Source organism: Coenobita brevimanus, chromosome 25, assembly GCF_032717465.1.
Source record: "Coenobita brevimanus isolate Jiangsu-jjx chromosome 25, ASM3271746v2, whole genome shotgun sequence".
Classification (NCBI taxonomy): domain Eukaryota; kingdom Metazoa; phylum Arthropoda; class Malacostraca; order Decapoda; family Coenobitidae; genus Coenobita; species Coenobita brevimanus.
The window spans coordinates 649640-670046 of record NC_136978.1 but is presented as its reverse complement, the minus strand read 5'-3'; the positions used below and the strand labels follow the sequence as shown (position 1 = coordinate 670046).

General features: G+C 39.8%; 3 protein-coding genes across 3 annotated transcripts in view; 2 read left to right on the top strand and 1 right to left on the bottom strand.

The window, feature by feature from the left end:
- Positions 1-738: 738 nt before the first annotated feature.
- On the bottom strand, positions 739-10850 carry LOC145393731 (uncharacterized). Its single transcript, XM_080267773.1, has 10 exons — positions 10738-10850; positions 9681-9825; positions 8419-8570; positions 7731-7974; positions 6444-6634; positions 5809-5968; positions 4782-5002; positions 3363-3537; positions 2772-2981; positions 739-1338 (listed from the first exon to the last, which is right to left on the bottom strand). The coding sequence occupies exons 1-10, from the start codon at positions 10848-10850 to the stop codon at positions 739-741; spliced, it is 2211 nt and encodes a 736-aa protein (XP_080123899.1).
- A 1673-nt stretch (positions 10851-12523) lies between these two features.
- Positions 12524-15191, top strand: LOC145393730 (uncharacterized). The gene is made up of 3 exons (XM_080267772.1): positions 12524-12595; positions 13865-14038; positions 14604-15191. Exons 1-3 carry the CDS (start codon positions 12586-12588, stop codon positions 14831-14833), a joined length of 414 nt encoding a protein of 137 aa, XP_080123898.1. The 5' UTR covers positions 12524-12585; the 3' UTR covers positions 14834-15191.
- Positions 15192-16390: 1199 nt separating this feature from the next.
- The window catches only part of fra (neogenin protein frazzled), a 518157-nt gene continuing 514140 nt past the window's right edge, over positions 16391-20407 (top strand). Inside the window, exon 1 of the mRNA XM_080267716.1 lies at positions 16391-16487. Within this exon, the coding sequence (XP_080123842.1) occupies positions 16391-16487 (97 nt within the window). The remainder of the gene's footprint in view (positions 16488-20407) is intronic.

Genomic DNA, 20407 nt, shown 5'->3' with positions numbered 1-20407 from the left:
TTCTTCATCTACTTTTCATTTATCCATCCATCCATCCATCATCCAATCCTACATTGCCCCAAGAGGAGCGTAGGAGCCCGGGGCTAGGCAGTTGGTCTTGACATTTAAGATGAGAGTGACCAGCCTCACTCATCCCTGAGTGGCATTACATGAGCAATCAACCCCAACCATCCCTTGGATATAAACCTTCACCGGCTCAATCCGACTGGAGAGCAATAATTACCCACTAAACCACAAGGTGCCAAAATTTGGTTATATGGTTACCACCCAGGTAGTAAATGGTTTCCTGGTGTACAGGAAACCATTTGGCTTGTCACTCAGTGTAGAGTCACCCACAGGCAGAAGGAAAAGGAAAGAATGAAGGAAAGAAAGACAGAAGAGTGAGTGTAAAGTCACCCGTAGGGAGAAGGACAAGGAAAGAATGAAGGACAGAAAGACTGAAGAGGATGGAAAGAAAGAAGGATGGAAGAGAGGAAAGGGCAGACACCCAAGAGCAGCAATACATCGAGTGAGTGGATGGTTAGCGCCCCCACTTTTCATTTATGTTACACATATTCCCATATTTTGAAGTGACACAAAAACCTTCCCAAACCTGGATCATCAACATCGTCATCCATACCTCAGTTCTCACCGAAGGATGGGGTAAGGTACTAATACAAACTACATGACTATTAGTCACTGTGCTGTATTTACATAAATGATGATAAAGTAAAAATTTATGGTCTATTCTATCATACTTTAAGAAGGAAAATACTGGTAATGAATGGTTTGAAGTTTCTGGTTATCCTGAGCTTCATGTTCTGGCAGAGACACGGTAAAGTTAGTGGTTGGTGCATGCAGTGTACCAGAAATGACCTGACTGTTGACTGCAGGCACAGAAACAACCTGACTATTAGACTGAGACACAGAAATTACCTGACTTGACACTGGGGGCACAGATATCACCTGACTTGTTGAATGTGGGACAGGGAGGACCTGACTTGTAGGAGGTGTGATGGAGAACTGAGCATGTCCTGGGACAGTGACGGAATCTTGAATTACAATCATCTGCTGGACTGGAATGATTGACGATGGTACAGGCTGTTGCACTAGGGAGCCTCCTTGGTCAAACTGCTGTGTGGTATGCTGACTGGGGTGATGAGTCTGTTGCTGTGGTGTGCTGTGGTGGTGGTGATTAGGGTCAGGCTGATGTAGCTGTGTGGGAATGGTGTTGGCTATAGGAGAAGCAGACACAACAATGCTGGCCACAGAGCCCACAACCATAGTGTCTGTGGCCACCATATGAGGACCAACACCATCCTGCAGTATCTCAGGTGTTAGAGTGGTGATGTGAGGGCCCTGTCATGGTAGAAAAATGTCACAATAAAGTATGGAAATACATATTATCAGCTATGAAATCAGCACAAGGCTTGAAAATTAAATATAACACATAATGGTGTGAAGCTTTGACAGTGAATCAGGGAGAAACATAAAAGATATAAGCAGCTGATATCAGATCCCTAATTAGCAGTAGGGGTAGGACTTTTAGACAAAAGGTCACTACTATTAAACCTACAAGGGACTACCATAGTGGTATGTGGCAACAACCTAGGAAACTAGCCTTATAATTCTTTCTTAGGTAGGGAACTCTGCCATATGTACACAAAGTCCAAGCTGCGATTACTTGTATTTCAAAGTTTACTAAACGGTGGTGGTAGATGGTGGCAGCCACCATCCACTCACTTGATGTACGGTAGTGCTGCCTACCTCTACACTAAGCAACAAGACTAATGGCTTCCTATAACCCAGAAAACCATTTACAATGTTGGGTGGTAACCATATAACCAAATACTGGGGTGTTGTGGGACCTAATATGGTTCCCCTGTTAACTGGGTGGAAAGACTCAAATGTGGAATCCATCCACAAACCAAACCTCCACATTCTTCCCCAAGCCTTGTTGTGGTGAGGCACTGTTCACTGCAAGGGAACATTGGTTTACTGCATGGGATGACTGTTGGGGTAACTGCTTGCCTGCAGTTGATGGGACTGCTCTGTCAGAGAGTCCAGAGTTACTCTATCACTACTACTGCTAGACAGTACATCACTGATTTCAGTTTCCCAATAGTTTCCAGCAATCGCTGGGAAGCAATTACTGTAGCTGGTTTTGGCGCTCGGTTAAGCTCCAACACCACAGAAAAGCATGACATTTCACAACATTACCAAAGTTACTCACTGCATTCCTAGAAGACATTACCAGAAATTTATATTAGAATGGCAAAGGAATTAACACCCATGGCAAGTGTGTGAATACTGTACTCTCTAGATCTGCTGTTATCACATTTCTTTAATGACAGTTGAGATAACACAACAAGTATGAAAGAAAACTTGAATATGAAACAGACAAAAGTCATGCTCAACAGACATGTTCAGTCCCTTCTGGCAAAAATAACTGATGAACAATTAGAACAAGTTGAAAAATACATATATCTAGAACAAGCAGTTCAGGACAACCTGTTAAATGATTTTTAATCACCTGTACTGCATCACACATCAAACCTTCGCTATCAGACGATAGTCGAGCAGCTTTCACCATTCCACAATTATCATCTGACAGTCTGAGCTTTGACCTCAGGAAAGTGCAGGTCAATCAAAGTTAGCTGTTTCTTCCTGTGGCACTACAGGTTATTCAGATCAGGACTGCATGTGCTTAATTCCCTTGCTATACAAGTTCCATCTCACACTATATTATCAACAAGTAGGGAAGAGGAAAAAAAAAAAGTGCCAGCACTTACTGAATATATGTCAGACATGGGCAGCTGCTGAACGTCAATACTAGTTCCATCAGTATTGTCAGCTGCAGACTCACCCAGCCTTGCGCTCATGTCTGATTCCCCTCGTTCTTGGCTCACACTGGGTCCTTCAGTATTATTTACAGCTTCCTCCAGGACAATTTTCTCTGCCTTTGAGGTCAAAATACCATGGCTGCTCATGTGCCGTTTGACCTAAAAATTAATGAAGGATAAGTTCACTGCTATACTGGATTAATGTCATCTAACATATCATTTCAGAGGTTATACAGTACAATGTAGTACGGTATTCAATATTTATACACAAACATAAACTGTGTAATGTTAAGTAGGTATTACATCATCATCATCATCATCATCATCATCATCATAATTCTGAGCTTAATTTTCACTGTGCAGTGTTATCATCATCACCCTCATCATCATAACCCTAACCATACAGTCCATTAACTATGCAGGTGAATTAGATGCAGGAAAAAGAAAGCGCAAACTGAAAGAGAGTTATCAACAGAGTGCCTGGTGAAATGGACAATACAGCACAATCATCCACACTATTTTTAACACAATCCCACATACCTTATACTTGCTGGGAAAAAGACGGCCACATACCCTACACGGGTAGCGCTTTGGGTCTCGTATACCCATGTGAACCCCTCGCATGTGCCGGTAAAGATCACTGCGCATTATGAACTTTCGGCCACAGTCTTCGCATGCATACTGTAGTGTATGGTGCATCTTCTTCATGTGGTACCTGGCGATTGTAGTTCGTTAACTTTACCTTCACATGTATTTTAATCTTTTTCCGGTATATTTCCTGTAGCTTAGTGACTGAATAAGACAGTACTAGAGCTGTACATTCTTTACATAACACTTACTTGTGACTAGCACCATATTTTAGTGTTAATCCCATGTTACAACTCAATAATCAAGTTAAGAGATGCCAAATTTAAGCCAAATTAAAGTGAAGGGAGTAAAGGGTGGCTCAATCGGTAGAGAGTTGGCCTGCAGTCCTAACGGGCCCGGGTTCAAATCCCACTGGGACAGGGAACAGTTTAAGGATTTGAATTTCATTAAAAAAATCAGACAACTGATCTACCAGAAGACCTGCCGACATATCAAAAATATCCCCGCTAATACCAAAACACCAGACCTGTATGAGACAGCCCTAGCACGTATTCAAAATGGACGGTGGGTGTTAGCGCTGAAGTGGTGACATGTGGAGGTGTATGGTAAGTAGGAGGACTACTGGGCCTTGAAAGCAGGCTGTGAAGCCTATGGCCAGAGTCAGTTACATAAAAAAAAAAAAAAAAAAAAAAAAAAAAAGGACATTATATTCTAGTGTTAATCTCATGTTACAGCTCAGCATTCAAGACAGAAAGATGTCCAATTCAGGCCAAATTTTAAAGTGAAGAAATTATAGGATAGGAACAGGAACAGTGTCTGTGCTATACAGTACTTCGCTCCTTGAACCAAAGGACATAATCATACAGTAAGTCCTTGTCATATTCTGCCTTTTCTGGAGCTCTTTTTAGGTGTTAAATTCCTCTGCTGCACATGCGTACTTCCTTTTATGGGGTAGTTCTCTAATGCATGCAGGGAGATGAAAGGTGGGCCATTGTGCTGTGTACTGGTGTACCGGTAATGCATTAGGTCCACTGCCCTCAAACGATTTTTAGATGCCTAGTGATCTAGTGAGTTTAGGCGTTCAAACCCAATGTGGTCCATACAGATTTACTTCCAAGGGGTGGCTGGGGTTTACTGCTTAGGTATTACCAGTAAGGGGGAAACAGTTGGTCACTTTTGTCTTAAATGTCTCAAGTGAGTAGCCTAGCACCTGGCCCATATGCCAAGACTGGATGGTGGATATAATAAAGACAGAAATATTGTTGAGCATAAAAATTGCTCATGATTGCACATATAATCTAAACCTAAAAATACATCTTTGCATTGTACACAGATAAGCTGGAAATACCTTGTAATCTACAAAACACATACCGGTACTTGAAGCTAACATGGAACTGCTCTCCACACTCAGCACACTCATAGTTGTAAGTGTTATTGTGGATCTCATTGCAGTGGTGATTGAGCAGGCCTGGTGTGGCAAATTTCTTCCCACACGTTTCACACTCATACTTTCGTTCTCCATGGATATTCCTCAGGTGATTACGAAGGCTTGACCGGTCTGAGAACTTGCCACCACATAGCTCACATACCACCTTTAAATGGGAAGAAGTAAATTTACCAAGTTTGAAGATTTACAGGAAGAATATAGTGTGTGAGTTAGGTGGAGGGGAAGAGGAGGAAGGGGAGACCAAGGATGAGATGCAGGGATGGAGTGGAGAGATATATAAGGGACAGGGGTGTGAGCTGGAGGGAGAGCAGCTAAATGGCAGAGGACCATGAAATGGACGCAATTTGTTTGTGGCCATCATTCATGGAATTAAGACATCTGGCATGGATATATACACAGATATAGTCAAAGAAATACAAGTATAAAAATGAAGAAATAAAGTTACCATGACTGAGATCAAAGTGCAGCAGTTGGAAGATTTTTCAGTACAGTATATGAGCTACTAATATGGGCAGATGGTTTTTAATATACATCAGACAATTTCATTCAGTTCTCAGAGACATTCTTAGGCTCAAAGGTTAATAGCATACCCAATGTTACTGGAGGAAATTATTTTATTCTGACTAATGCCAGAAAATTATACTCAGCTTAGGGAGGATACCCCTGGGTTGAAGGGGTTACTGACAGTGACTTACTGTATACCTGTACTCATTCTGAAATACAATACTGTACTTACATATTATATGTATGCATGATGAAAGACTTTCAAATGTGAGTGAATTCATGATACACAGTAATACCTATACAGTATTCATATCTCCATCAGAGAAAATCTACAGCAATAGGTACTTCAAACAGAGTACAGTTATAAATATTTTATCTGGATAAAATTTCATATTTATTCCCATATAAATGATTGGAGTATCTACCAGCAATCAATGAGCTACTTACCACCTCCAACTGACCAATACCATGCTCTCTTGCCAGGTGATTTTTCATATTGTACCCAGAGCCAAATGTACGTCCACAATAACTGCACAGTTGCTGGTCTGCTGTGCCGATACTGTGTACCAACCTCTTGTGTGTTTCAACCCGCCCTCGTACCAGAAACCTGAAGAGCCAGTCATACCATCAGGGTTAGTCTGAGTGGTATTTGTTTGCTATTCTTTTTTCTGTCATTCTAAATCCAATCACCCTACTTTCATCACCATCATCATCATTATCATCGTCCAGACCACTTTTCATACTATCATACATTCTCTTAATCTGTTTCTGTAATTCACTCAATATGGCTGAACCACCACAAAGTACTTATATTCCCCAATGTAGTATTATCCAGTGTCAGTGGCTACCAACCATCTATACTATTTAAATGCATATCCTTTATAAAAATTATTCAACATCGTCACAACCACTTTACCTCCCCTAAGGATAGGGTAAGGTAGGTTTCAGAAAAAGCAAGAAAAATTATCATCATGTCCAATTAAATGGGGTCACACTCATTCACTCACCATTCTAGCTCCTGGAATCCTGACTCTAACAATTCTAACACGAATAAAAATACTGGCTACAAATGGAAAATGTACCTTCTTCCACAGATATCACATTCATGGGCACCATTGATCAGGGTGGCTTCAACACAGGCTTTCTTGTGGGCAATTAGCAGTTTCTTTTCCGAGAATACGGAATCACAAAACTTGCAGGGAAATTCATTTGTTTTGACCTTGCAGCCCTCTCGCAGCTGATGCTCAACAAATGAGTCGAGGCCTTTCACAGTCTGCAGTAGATGAATGATGTTTAAATCAAATATAGTGTAGTGCTGTACTGTATATGCCTATAAATCCAATAAGATACTAAATTCTTGCTGTTCCTAAACAATTCTGTTTAATTGAGGAAAGACTTTTTGGAGTGTTCGAATTAGATACAATAATGTTTTCATTATTAGAAATCTTTTCTAAGTTGCATAAAATCCTCAGAAGATAGCCTAATTAAAATGAAAACTACATAATCAGACTGAAGGGGTTAAATAATAAATGAAAACTAATACTGTATATTTTTCACTTATTATTTCCATAACTGCCTTGTTGTACTGATTACAGGGGTGATATCAACTCTGAATCCAGGTGACATGTTTTAATTTATTCTTGTTGCTACCAGATGGTTTTATTCAACTCTGGAAACCCTCTTAAAATGAAGGGGTAATGCTACACTTAACCCCTCTGGTTTGAAAAGCCTACCCAAAATAAAATAAAATAATCAAGATATGGCAAGAATAAAATGAAGAATACATCCCTGGGTCAATGGGTTAAATACTGGTAGTTAAACAGTATAACACATGTAGCCAATCTTTGTCATAAGTAAAAGAGGAGTTTTAAAATATTACAGCTTTTTTATACAGTATATATTTGCTACTGTAATTTAGGAGAAACTGGGAAATTAAATTCTTTGTTGTAATGGTACCTATCTATCTATCTATCTATCTATTGCCAGACACCATAATCCCATAAAGGGTGGCCATTTGACACTGAGTTAGTTGTTTTACAGGGAGGGGCACCAACCCTCCACCAACCCACTTGTTGACACGTAGGGAGCACGTATGGTTTGGTTATATGGTTACCACCCAGCGTTGTAAATGGTTTCTTGGCTTACAGGAAATCATTTGGCTTGTCACTCAATGTACAGCCACCTGTAAAGGAAAGAAAAGGAATAAGAAGTGACAGGAAAGATAGGAGAAATAGGAAGAGAGGAGGGCAGACACAGAAAAAGAATGATAAAAGCTAAGGAAGTAGGCAGCACTACATCAATTTACTATCTATAGCAAAGTGCCTTAATCATGCAAGGGGACTGCCTGTATAGTCAAATTCCCAACAAACCTTGCCACAATCACACTTATATTCCTTCTCCTCACACTCCTGAAACTTTCCGTTCTCCTCAAGATAATCTGTCGTTGATTCTTCTTTGACTGTGACACCATGGGCAATTGTTGGGGCCTCTGTTGTCTGTACTTCTCCATCATTCATCTCACTACCACTCTCACTGCTGCCATCCTGCTCTTTGCTATCTGTTGCCATCTTTATGCTGCCAGTCTTTCCTTGACCTTTCGGGTCTTGCTTTGATCTGGAAGAAGAAAAATGCTCAGGATCCCACAGCTCACTTGAATGAAACCATCTATCATTAGTTTGAATAGGTTACTGCAGTAGAGATGTTCTGACCATACAAGGGCTAAGAGTGAGAGTATTAACACTCAGGCTTCTTTGAGTCACTCGGCTGAAGAATAATCAGAAGTTACTAGAGCTGCTCTGACCATGAGAGGGTTAATGGTGACAGTACTGTATTAATACTTGGGTTCTTATAGTATTACTCACTTTCACATGAATAAAATCATCCAGCATTAGTTAGAACAGAATGCAATGACTGTCCCAACCAAGAAAAAGGTAAAAAGATTAATGATTTTCATGCTCTACACAGCTATCTCACCTAGAGTACAGAATTCATCTTTTCCAAGTGTTGTATGCCACATCAGTACCCTAACACAAAAATACAACAAAAGTTATACCATACCTGTAAGCGGAACGTATAGACCTGGCCAAAGATAAAAGTTGCTGGCTCATTTCATCCCACTTGTTAACAGCAGTCATGCACTTCTTACACAGACCGATGGTGTGTTTGTCAAGGTTTGTAACAGATGCATCTCGGGTGATCACTTGTAACACCTGCAAGTAATATCACAGATGGTTGGCTACTCTCATTACTGGGGGGTACAGTAAAACCTCGATACGTTGACCCTGCAGAAGGCAGAACTTTCTCACCCTCCATCCTCTCCACATGGCCAAACCACCTCAGTGTGTTCCTCCTAACGCTTTCTATCACATCCACATCCACACCATAATGCTCCTTTATATCCTCATTTGTCATCCCGTCTCTCCATGTGACTCCACAGGCTCCTCTTAAATAACTCATTTCCACTGCTCTCACTCTTGACTTGTGTCCTTCCAACAACGTCCAAGCTTCACTTCCATACGTTAGAGTTGGTATCACAATACTGTCATGTAGTAACTTTTTCACTTCCATGCTCATTTCCCTGTTTCTTATCACTGCTTTCAAGGAACCAGCAACCTTTCTTCCTTGTTGTACCCTTTCAAGCACTTCACCCTCCAAACTTCCATCCTTACTCATCACACTACCCAAGTACTTAAACACATTCACATTTTCCATTTCCTCACCATCCAACCTCACTGTACATTCACTGACTTCACCTCTCTCAAAGACCACTTTACTCTTCCCTACATTCACCTTTAGATTCCGTTTCTTACACACTCCCATACTCATCCACCAAACCTTGCAGCTCCCCTTCGTCTTCACTCAACAACACAGTGTCATCTGCAAACAACAGTACAGGGAGTTTCCAAACACTACCCTACCTCTTTTGTTACTCCACCCATGTACAGATTGAACAACCATGGAGACATGACACACCCCTGTTTCAACCCAACCTTCAAAGAGAAAAATTCACTCAGTTCACCATCCAATCATGCACTGCAGCCTCAGCACCATCATACATACTCTCCACAGCATTCAACAACTTCCCATCTACTCCATTATCCTAACTAACATCCTCAAAATGGTGAGACAAAACACTGTACAAAAAAGAAGAAGAAGAAAAAAGCTAGGTATAATAACCAATCAACACCTTACACTGAGGGCTTGGTTCAAATGAAATATACCACATAACTCTAGCTACTGTATATGCAGTGGGAATTATTATGGAAGTTATTTATGGCAAAATACAAATAATGCACACCTAAAATATGGTATACCAATACCTCACTCAGTGGCTTCTTTGAAAAATACAGCTTTTGTAGTCCCTTGACAAATGATGCCTCTTCAGACTGGAGCCCTGTGAGGTGACATCCGCACAGGAAACATGACTCGAGCAGGTAATACTCCGCTGGCTGGCCTTTAAACTTCCTGGTGATTAGAAAAGTTGAATATACTATATGCTGCAAATGTTGTACACACTATGTGCTGCAAAAGTTGTATACACTGTGTGCTGCAAAAGTTGTATACACTACAGTATGTGCTGAAAAAGCTGTATACACCATGTGCTGATACTGAAGACTGATTACAGCTTCACAATATTCATTAACTGAAAAATATATACTGCAGAAAAATGAACATCCTTATACCAATGCCTTTACAAAGACGGGAGGGTTTCAACAAACCCAATCCTGTCCCATTTGGCTGCCTTGTATGATATATATACAAAGGAGAGATGGGTTGTATAGTCTCTTTTATTCCCTATACCCAATGATAAATTTAACAAAATATGCACTGGCATGGTGGTAGGTGTTGGCAATCATCATCCACTCACTTGATGTAGTGCTTCCTACTTCTTCCTTAGCCTTTATCATTTTTTTTCTGTGCCTGCCCTCCTCTCTTCCTATTTCTCCCATCTTTCCTGTCACATCTTATTGCTTTTCTTACCTTTACAGATGGTTTTACATTGAGTGACAAGCCAAATGGTTTCCTGTAAACCAAGAAACCATTTACAACGCTGGGTGGTAACCATATAACCAAACCATACGTGCTCCCTACGTGTCAACAAGTGGGTTGGTGGTGGGTTAGTGCCCCTCCCCGTAAAACAAATAACTCAGAGTCAAATGGCCACCTGTTATGGGACTATGGCGTCTGGCAATAGATAAATAGATAGATGTAACTGTTACTTTAATTGTTAATAAAAATACTTTACTACAGCTATGTACGGTACTGGTATAATATTGATATGATACTAATGTTGAATCATACCGGTAAGTGTAATACCAAATAATTAAGGTAAGGATTCCTGTCAACTGCTAGTTCAGTACAGACAAATTGGCAAACCTGTGAGAACCACTGTTGCAGTGCTGTAAATGTTCTGCTAGATCAAGACGCCAGGAAAAGCCAAGCTGACATGCTTTGCACTTGAAACGTCCCTTACCATGAACAGCCCCCATAACTATCCTGCAAATTTCAATTTATGATTACTGAACGGTAAAACAGACTTGACAGTCTGTATTTAATTATTAGTTAGATGTGGCCACCCTTTTTATAATTACAAAGTCTGGCAACAGACAGGTATATAGATGGACAGATAGAGAGTTATTTGAACTTGCCTTGCAGTCATGTCTCCAGTGAGAAAAATTTAATAAATAATATTGATTAAAATTATCAGTTCATCAACCAAAGTGGGATAACTGTTGGAGGGTATTCTGGCTGCTCTCTCTGATAGTCACCTGGTGGTCTCTCCTGTGCAGTAGGGACAGCCCATGAAAGAGTTAAGTAAAAGTTGGTTACCACAGTTTTTGTGTCCTCAGGCTCATCTGGACATGAACCCAGTGGACTGCACATTGAAGCTATCCTTCTCCTGCAGTCCACAAATCTCCGAGATTGGAAGGGAGCTGAGGGATGTTTGTATAACCAAGCACAGCAGTGGAGTGACTGGTGCCACCATATGAATGCATCCCTCTTCAGTAAATTATGATCATGTCATTAATTTGCTTTTCTTATGTGTGTCACCCCACCTTAGGATGTGAAATGATGTCAGGAAAACAATGCTAATAGCGCAAGTTTCCCAGGTAAAATTATGAATGAAGGGTATGATTAAGGATGCACAATATTTATACCGTACTGTATTTCCGACACAAGTAATTATGGAAGTTATTTAACTCATATGGAATGAACACAGAAAAACTACCAGTCTACAGCCATGCAAATGCAGAAAATTAAGGTATCTGACAAGAACTCCAAACCCTTACTGACAGCAGCTAACCTGAAGTTAAAGGATTTGGTAAAGAACAGCAAAAACAATGGAGAAACTAGAGGAACAAGAGGAAACTGATGGTAAAGACAATCGTATAGAGATTGAGCCTTCCCACAACATATAAAATGACACCATTCCTGCCGTAAATGGACCCGCAAAAGCGAAAAAGGGAACTGCTGGAAATGAAAACCTTAGTAAGTGAAGGTCCGAATTAAATCCCCCAATGCAAACCCAGCAGAATGTAAACAAAGCAGAATGTAAACAAAGTACACATAGTACGGATCTAAAACGTTTATGTGGGTGTGTTAAGTATATATAACTTGACGGATTTGTAGATTAAAGATAAAATTAATGCTTCACCCTGCAACTGGAATAATTTGAACATTTAAAAAAATATATTTATATACTCGTTATGTCTCAATGTTTACAAACATGAATGGCATCAGAGATGCCAGGTCTACCTTATTCTCATACGGGTAGGATTTGGACGAACTATGCAATCATCAAAACAACGACTGAGAAAGAAGACTGAAATACTGTACAACTTTTTATTCAGATGATGAAACCAAGGCTACTTTAGCGTATAAAAGTTAAATTATGACTGAACATTTGGTTGTGAATTGGCACCAATGACAACACTCTTCGGAGTCAGAGAAGAGGAACGGTGGAAAGACTAGGTTATGTTTCATTTGGGACTGATATTGTATTATTAGCACGCGAATCCTCAAACAGCTTGACCACCACCAGTGATGAATCCCAACTGTGGCTATGATTTATTTCTTTAATGATATATACTATCTGCTTAAGCCATTTTTTCCGCTCAGGTATTGCTGAACTATCTGAAATAGTTACATCCAGAGCCAAAAACTAATGTTGGTGCGAGGTAAGAGGAGGACATTTGAAGAGTAAGAGCACAGGAAAGAAATTGTATGAGAATGGGTAAGATACTTCTGCAGTGCAGTTACCAGTTTTCCTTTGAAATTCATTAGTGTTGATTAGTGAATTTTAAGCCATGGCCTACTGCATAATATGAATTGTACTCAGTCTCAACTGTGTGATTATAAATATTGTATAGGTCTGGGTTTTACCTTACATAGATGACCATTTTATCGGAATGAATTATTACACATATTAACATGGCAGTTTGTAGCAGTCTCAGTGGAGGTAGCTTCTCTGCCTTTAAGAATAATTTGAACATAGAAAACTGTGTCCAAAGTGGAAGCTACAAATTTTAGACATGGCATGCAGTGGTATACTTCCTGCACCTTAACCCTCCCATTAGTAGGAAGTAGGGTTAAGATGATGGTGATCGTGATATTGATGATGGTAGTAGTGGTGATGGTGATGGTGGTCTGGGGCAACATTCCTCAAAGGAGGCAGCACAAGAAAGGCTACAGTATATTAATTTTTGTGTGTGTGTGTGGAACATAGGCACTACACCATTTATAGTTTATTATTAGTATGGTATTTAAATAATAGGTTAAATTTTTATTTATACTGATGGCTCATGGCAATACAGAAATACAGTAGCGTTATATGACTGGTTAGTAAGTATGCTTTGAAGGAAACTTAGCTGATAGAGTGGATTTTGCATGAATTACTGTATGTGTATTTCTAATTGGGTCAGTTTTTGAAAGGTGCATTGTTAAATTTTACATGGTATATAGTTACAAGAAATAATAATTATATACTTTTCTTCATGTTTAGCTAATTTAATACTGTGTACGTAATCCCCAAGATGCACCACTGTATAATGGATTGTGGACATGAGTTCTAAGAGAAGTTTCTTCTAGACGTGTAGTGTTGGGGAGAAAAGTTTGCTTAATATTTCACCTCTTCTGTTCTCAGTTTTGTCTGGTGGCTATGTTCCAAAGTTGAGATAGTCTAGGTATGTTTCTCTGCCTATTGATGGTGCTATGAAACAATGCATTAGAGAGGAAAATGATGGACATGCCATAAATGTGAAGCAGAAGCAGCATATTAGCAGACAAGCTTGGTCCCATACCGATACTTGTTGCTGTGGCCCAACATACATTTTGACACAAACTTAACAGACTGAAGGCTGAAATTAACATTTTCCTGCAGCCCACCTTATTCATTTCTGGGATGGGGAGGGAGTTGAGGTGTATATGTATTGCTGATATCGATGCCACCATGTAAAGGTATCCCTCTCCAGCACCACCCTCACTGTACCCATTTAATGCACAGATGGTGGTGATGAGGGTGACCTGTTTGACTGTGTGTTTGCCCTGGAGCAGCAGCAGTACGAGTTGGGACAGGTAGAGGGCACACAGGCAGGCCAGCTACGACATCAGAAGGAAGGATTCATTCTAGGTTGGCAGCAAGGATGTCACGTTTTGCAGGAGTTGGGACGTATTGAAGGTAATATACGAGAGTAAAAGTTCAAATATATGGTGCATTGTGCTAAAATGTATGTCATTTTACATACTGTAAGTTCGCTACACAAAGATGAAAAATGGCCTTTTGGCAGTCTTTGTCATTTGTATAGTTACCGTATATGGTGTGATTTGTTCCATCAGTGGTAGGTGGGGACACTTACCAACCACTTACTTGATGTAGTACTGTCTACACGTGAGTCTGCATTGAGTGATAAGCAAAATGATTTGCTGTAACCCAGGAAACAATTTACTCTGTGGATAGTAACTATGTTGTTGTAGCCCCAGGATGCTCACTTAGACATAAACTCATTGGGCGGCAAATTGAAGTTAACTTTCTCATGCCATCCACAATCCTTCTATTGAGGATCCTTCTTTTGGGGACGCAAAGGGAGCTGAGTAACATCTGTGGCATGACCATGTGAAAGCATGCCTCAGCACCAATATAAACTGTGTGTGATACTGAAACAGTTATACAGTTCTTCTAGTTTGTGTCATGTGTTATGGTCAGATTACAATATTAATGTACTGTATTTCATATCCTTCATCAGGTCTTCTACACAGTGTGCTACTAAACTGCAAGGGGGGTATTGATCCAAGGTTACTCAGTCAAGCCACTCGACTACTGGATTCCATAAGAGGATGGAAGGACTGGGAAGCAGCTGGAGAGGAAGAGATAGAAGGAAAACTTACTGTCATTCATACTAAGACACGCCACATTCTCAACCGCTTAAAAATTCCCTCAAGAGTTATAGACAGAAGTGTGGATGCCGACTTTTGATTTTCATACCGAAGGTCAGGGGTGTTTGTTGAGTAGATTGTTAACTAGGTAAAGTATGTTTGACTTTATCATCAGTACCCATATTAGTTTAATATTTTTGTCTTCACTCCATCCTGAGGTGGGGAAAGGGCAGGGTGATTTTGTTACATATCTTGTTTTGAGAAAGCTTTTGGACATAGCACTGTACAGAGTTCAGTGTGGAAAGTCTAATTTTTCTAGTGGTTGTTACCCTTTTTCTTTTCTTAGTACTTTTGAATTTTTAAAATTATCTTGTACTTCATTATAGAGTGGTGCAGTCCCAACATTTTTAATACTATTCTTGTTGTCTTTAGAAATTTTTATTCACATTGAGCTAGACTTTTTGAGCATCTTCCGAGCTGAATAACATGATCTCTTGGTAGCAAGCATAACTGAGGGTATTATATAACCCTAAGTTAACATGAAAATATGCATCAGATACATTTGTAGCATAGCCAAGATGAAAGTGTAAGTGCAGGTGCAAGTAAAAGGTCCCTTTATAGCTTCACGAACATTAAAATTCTGGTTCATGTGGGTGTTTTAGTGTTTTTAGTGAAAATAATTATAACAGAATATATACATATGCATTCCAGATCTCTTCGTTTTCCCTGAAATATAAGTGGTACGTAAAATTTTCAGTGGTTGACAATTATAGATGTGCGTAGACTTTGGGAAGAAAGTACATAGCACTATTTCAATCGTAAATCCCAAGTTAAATAACTTGTGGAGAGTATAGCTTGATCTTAACTCTGGTCAATGGTAGGCTACTTTAGCTTTCGCTAATTATAATAGTCTGCCTTTTTTATGTATATACTGAAAATTTGCAGAATCGGTATAGTACAGACACTCTAGGTATTGCCCGGAGGATGCTGTAGGTTTTTAAAGATCAGTTTTACGGAGATTTAACATAGTAAACAAAACAAATCGGGAGATTTAAAAATGTTTGTTTCGCAACATTTGCTTAATACAGTACATTGAGTTTCATGTATGATCTCCGCAGGATGGTAATTATGAATACTGTTGTACATTCATGCCAGTTCATATGAAATTTAAACAGTTTTGATGGTACATGTGAAATAATTAGTGATTAATGTGGTAATTGGCAACTGAGGAGCAATGAATGTGTCTCGGGCGGAAGAATACATTGAGAGGGTGATTTAAACTGCTTCGTCTGAAATTGAGCTGCGAAGTACTTAACTTTAAATAATATAAATCAAAACATGTACATGAAAAGCTATTAAACAAAGGTAATCCTTTGTAGGGTAGAAAACTGTTGCGGCGTGAGTTTTAGGAACTAGTTTTTGTGTGTACAACCGGTATCCCGATTCCCGAGCCTGCGAGGCGCCGAGAATCGGTAGTGTTAGTGTGCAGTCGACCTTCGTTGAGGGAGTGTGTGTGTCCCACCTCTTTGACGGTATTCACTTAACATCATGCTGGACGACACATGAAACCATTAACGTTACATTTTGTGTTCCAGTGGAGTTGGCTCTCATTGGAGGTGAAAGTACCTTACTAGTGCTCTTCGATTAATGCTAGAAAATGAGTGAAAGAAATAGAAATTTGGCGTTCGTGTTGACATGGGTGTCGGTGGTAACCCTCGGCGTTTGTTTGGGTCCCGGAGCTGCAGCTGACAAAGGTAATCGTAATAATAACATGCACTTTATTTACAGTCGTGTGCAAGTATTTAAAATGTAAAGTCAAAGAATTAGTCCGATACATCTTCACTACGCAGACGAAGAAAGTTCGGGATTAAGCATGAGTGATTGTGTTTTCCAACATTGATTTTTTCCCCTTCAAGGTTCTGCCACATGAGAAAATCAGCGAGTAGGTGAGTACGTGCGACGCCGGAAATTGAAATGGAAAAGTTATAGTTATCTAAACAACTTTAGGATATTTATTTCATTACCGGTGTTAACTTTCGGATATTCATTAATACCGTAAACAGTTTAAAGTTTGGAAGGAGTCTTCCCTTTAAACTTATAAGTAAGACTTTTCCCCCTCGTTTATCACCGTGTTCGTTTGTCGAGGTGTTGGTAACGAATTGCGACTGCAGTTCATCCACTCCTTTATCAACATTGCCAGCTTTATGCATTCACGTAACTTTCTTCTGAAGCTGAAAGGTAGATCTGAAGGTATTTAAATTCATCCATTCATCTCCTGTTTTCGGCATCTTGCGGATCGATTACATTATGAGGATTTGGCGCACACCCATCCCCTTGCTCCAGGGGGACAGTAACCACCCACTTCGTCAGTGAAACTTTTCGCAACTTGAGCGAGGCGCGAACTCCCGTCCACCAGTTGGCAAGCGGGAACGTTACCACTGCACCAGCGAGCGGTGTGTGTGTGTGTGTGTGTGTGTTACAACTTATGTGTGTATGCTTTGAGGAAATTATATATCACTCGCATTAAGGGGAAGACTAACAAAAAGTTTTAACTAGTGAGATACATGGTACTAGGTAAACTTAAATTAATCTTAACTCATTGGTTCTGCTGTCGTATTTTATAATCTGCATTTGCTATTTTCAGACTATTTTATTTAGTCGATAAATTTTTCGAACTGAAGGGGTTAAATACCTGGTACAGCATCTTAGCGTCACATCAAAAGGTCATCCGGAAACGGAGTAAAATCGTCTGCAGGTAGTAGCAAGGATAAACCAAAAATACGTCACCGGACTGAAGAGGTGAAGCATTGTAGTGACCAAGATCTGTCAGTCGATATCTGTCTGTCTGTATTCGTCTGTGTCCATCCATCCATCCACCTGCCTATCAGTACTTATATCCAGTTGTGCCTGTCAGTCTATCTATCTATATCTGTCGAAGTCAAGGCAATTACTTGGTAAGTCCTCGCTATTGAAAACCTTTTATGATATTCTTTTTCATCTATCACCTTCATAGTAGTAACTTAAAAGTCTTGTTGGAAGCTCCTGTGTTGTATTCTTATAAAGCTAAATTGTCAGTTTTCTCCAGTACCAGTTCCGGTAATATGAAAAACATTGTGATATATTGGAACATCTGACATTGGGCCGTTTTCGAATGGCTTTAGAGGTTTCCTAACACCCACTTCCATTGCGATTTACTCTGCAAATTACACTGCAATATCCTTTTACCTTGTGTTATTGATGGATATTATGTCGATATTAAAATCATGTAATTTAATTAGCGTACAAGAGGATATTGTTATGCAGAATAAGAGACGTTACAATGTTAGCAGCAATAAACTAATGCAGTGGTAAGTTTATAGACTATTATTTAGCCTCATAATTTCTTGGATGTTCTCCTAAACTGAAAGAAAAACTTACTAAGCATTAATAACAATAAAAAAAATGACTACCGTAATTACAAAATAAGAAAGCATTGCTCTCACTAATCTACATCTTCCAGTGCAGGTTTAAGTAAGATGCACTGTGGTACCAGTAAGGCTGTGTTCTGGTCAGCAAAGGAGGCATCTTAGTTCTTCCTCAATAGTAGTTTATAACTGCCTGATTCAATTAATATCTTATCTGTTTTGCAATGTATCAATGTATTATCGGCAGCAGCTTCTACATGGAGGCCATTTGTTTGTGGCCACCCCTTACGGGATTGAGCCATCTGGCGATTTATATTTCTACTTTCATGTTACTTTATCCTGTAGGATATCTGCCTAATATCGTTACTCTGCGTCAGTACGGTAATATCAAAATTAATACTGCAGCGTTCAAAATTAATCGTTGAAGGAGAGGCGTTACGATATCTCCGAAACCATATAAAAACATTCATATATAGTAACATGGTAGCATTGTCTTATCAGCAGCTCACACCTTCCAACATCCCTCCCGGGCGCCGATTCCTTCATCTTATCTGCCCTTATCACTCGTTATCGCACCGGTGTACGCTTCTCATGTCACTCACGCCGGTTTGGGCCTGCTCCTTACACGGATGTTAGGTTCGCGGATGCTGAGAAATTTCGGGTCCTGTGGATGATTGTAAAGAAAAAAAAAAAAATGGTTAATCGGAAAATAAAGAATGTCTGCTCTCCAAAAAAGTTCCCACGTAGACTATACCTAGTAGCCTACGGTAATTACACAATAAAGAGCAAACTGAACATCCACGTAAAAGACTAGACGTGAGAAGAATATGTAATCAAAATTAGCCACACACACACACACACACACACACACACACTTAGCTGAATATATTCGTCTTTAGTTAGCTGCAACTGAATACCTTAAGCCACTAGAAGTATCCCAACCATGAGAAGGTTAACTGTATCATTCTTAACACTCAGGCTCCTATGACTTGTTTGACTTTGGCTGGAATAGAATACAGTACTAGATTTGTCCGGATCATTAGAGTACAGTGTTGACAGCTTTGACACTCTGCTCCCATGACTCGATCACTTCATCTAACTTTCTGGTGCTCGCTGGATTAAAATACTGGTACGCTAGTTGTCCCGGCCATGAAGGGGTTAGCCACTTAAGTACATTATGTAGCTATTTGCTGTTTTATTATTGGTATCTCCAGACAAGTCAGCAAAAGAGAGAGGCATTTGGCTGTGAAGAGATTAAAGGAGACTATTTTTTTCCCAATCTCTACTTTTTTTTTTTCCAAATAAACTAAAACAGTGTGGTGGTATAGTCTTTTTACCTTAATTTCGTCAGAATTTTGTCCTGTCGCAGCTTAGTTCACGTAGTCTAGCACAGTGGCAGAGTAAAAGAATAATACCGATAGGACTGCAAATAACTTCCACAGCACTGCTTCGTGACCAGCGTCATCTGCTAGTGATTTAAAAAAAATAATATTTACGATGGAGAGGTGAAAAATTTAGGCCAACTTTGAGTAAAAAGAGTATAGTGATAATGTAATAAAGAATACTTCACCATATTGGAGGGGTTGGATGGTAATAGCGAGGATATAGAACCAGGCCCGGCAGCCGCACTGTCCACAAAGAAATTGACTAACCGGTCCACGCTGGCTGGGACAAGGAGTGCTTCAGCCCACAGTAGGCTATGAAGCAGTGAACTACAAGGTGGTCCACAGATAGCGTACCACTAGAAGCTCATGTGGCGTGGCAGTACCGTATGGCATTGCTATGTGTTGTTGAGACGGCTCAGTCGGCTAGTGTGGACTTGTTGTGGCAGTGGGCTCAGGAAATGAATTATATGATGCAAGGTAGATATTGATAACAGTGACTGATCAAAGTGGAACGTTAAAATGGGTCGTCCTGTATATATTATGTGGTCGATTCGGCTTCTTTAGCTTGTTTCAGAATTTGGCACGTTGATATTATCTCCGTTGCTGTTTACACTGTGCAGTTTCCTTCCATACTGAAAAGATATTCATGCATACGGTACCGGTACAGATACACATGCATATTAATTTAATGTAGTACCGGTACAGATGCACATGCATATTAATTTAATGTAGTTGTTGTACATTAACGTGGTCTCGACTTCTGACTTTTTTGTAGCGTATTTCACGTAGCTCAATGGCAGAATATGACAGTGCGGCGACTGTGGATCATTTTCTTAGCACATCGTGACAAACATCATAATCAAGTGTTAATTTCTTGTTACAGGT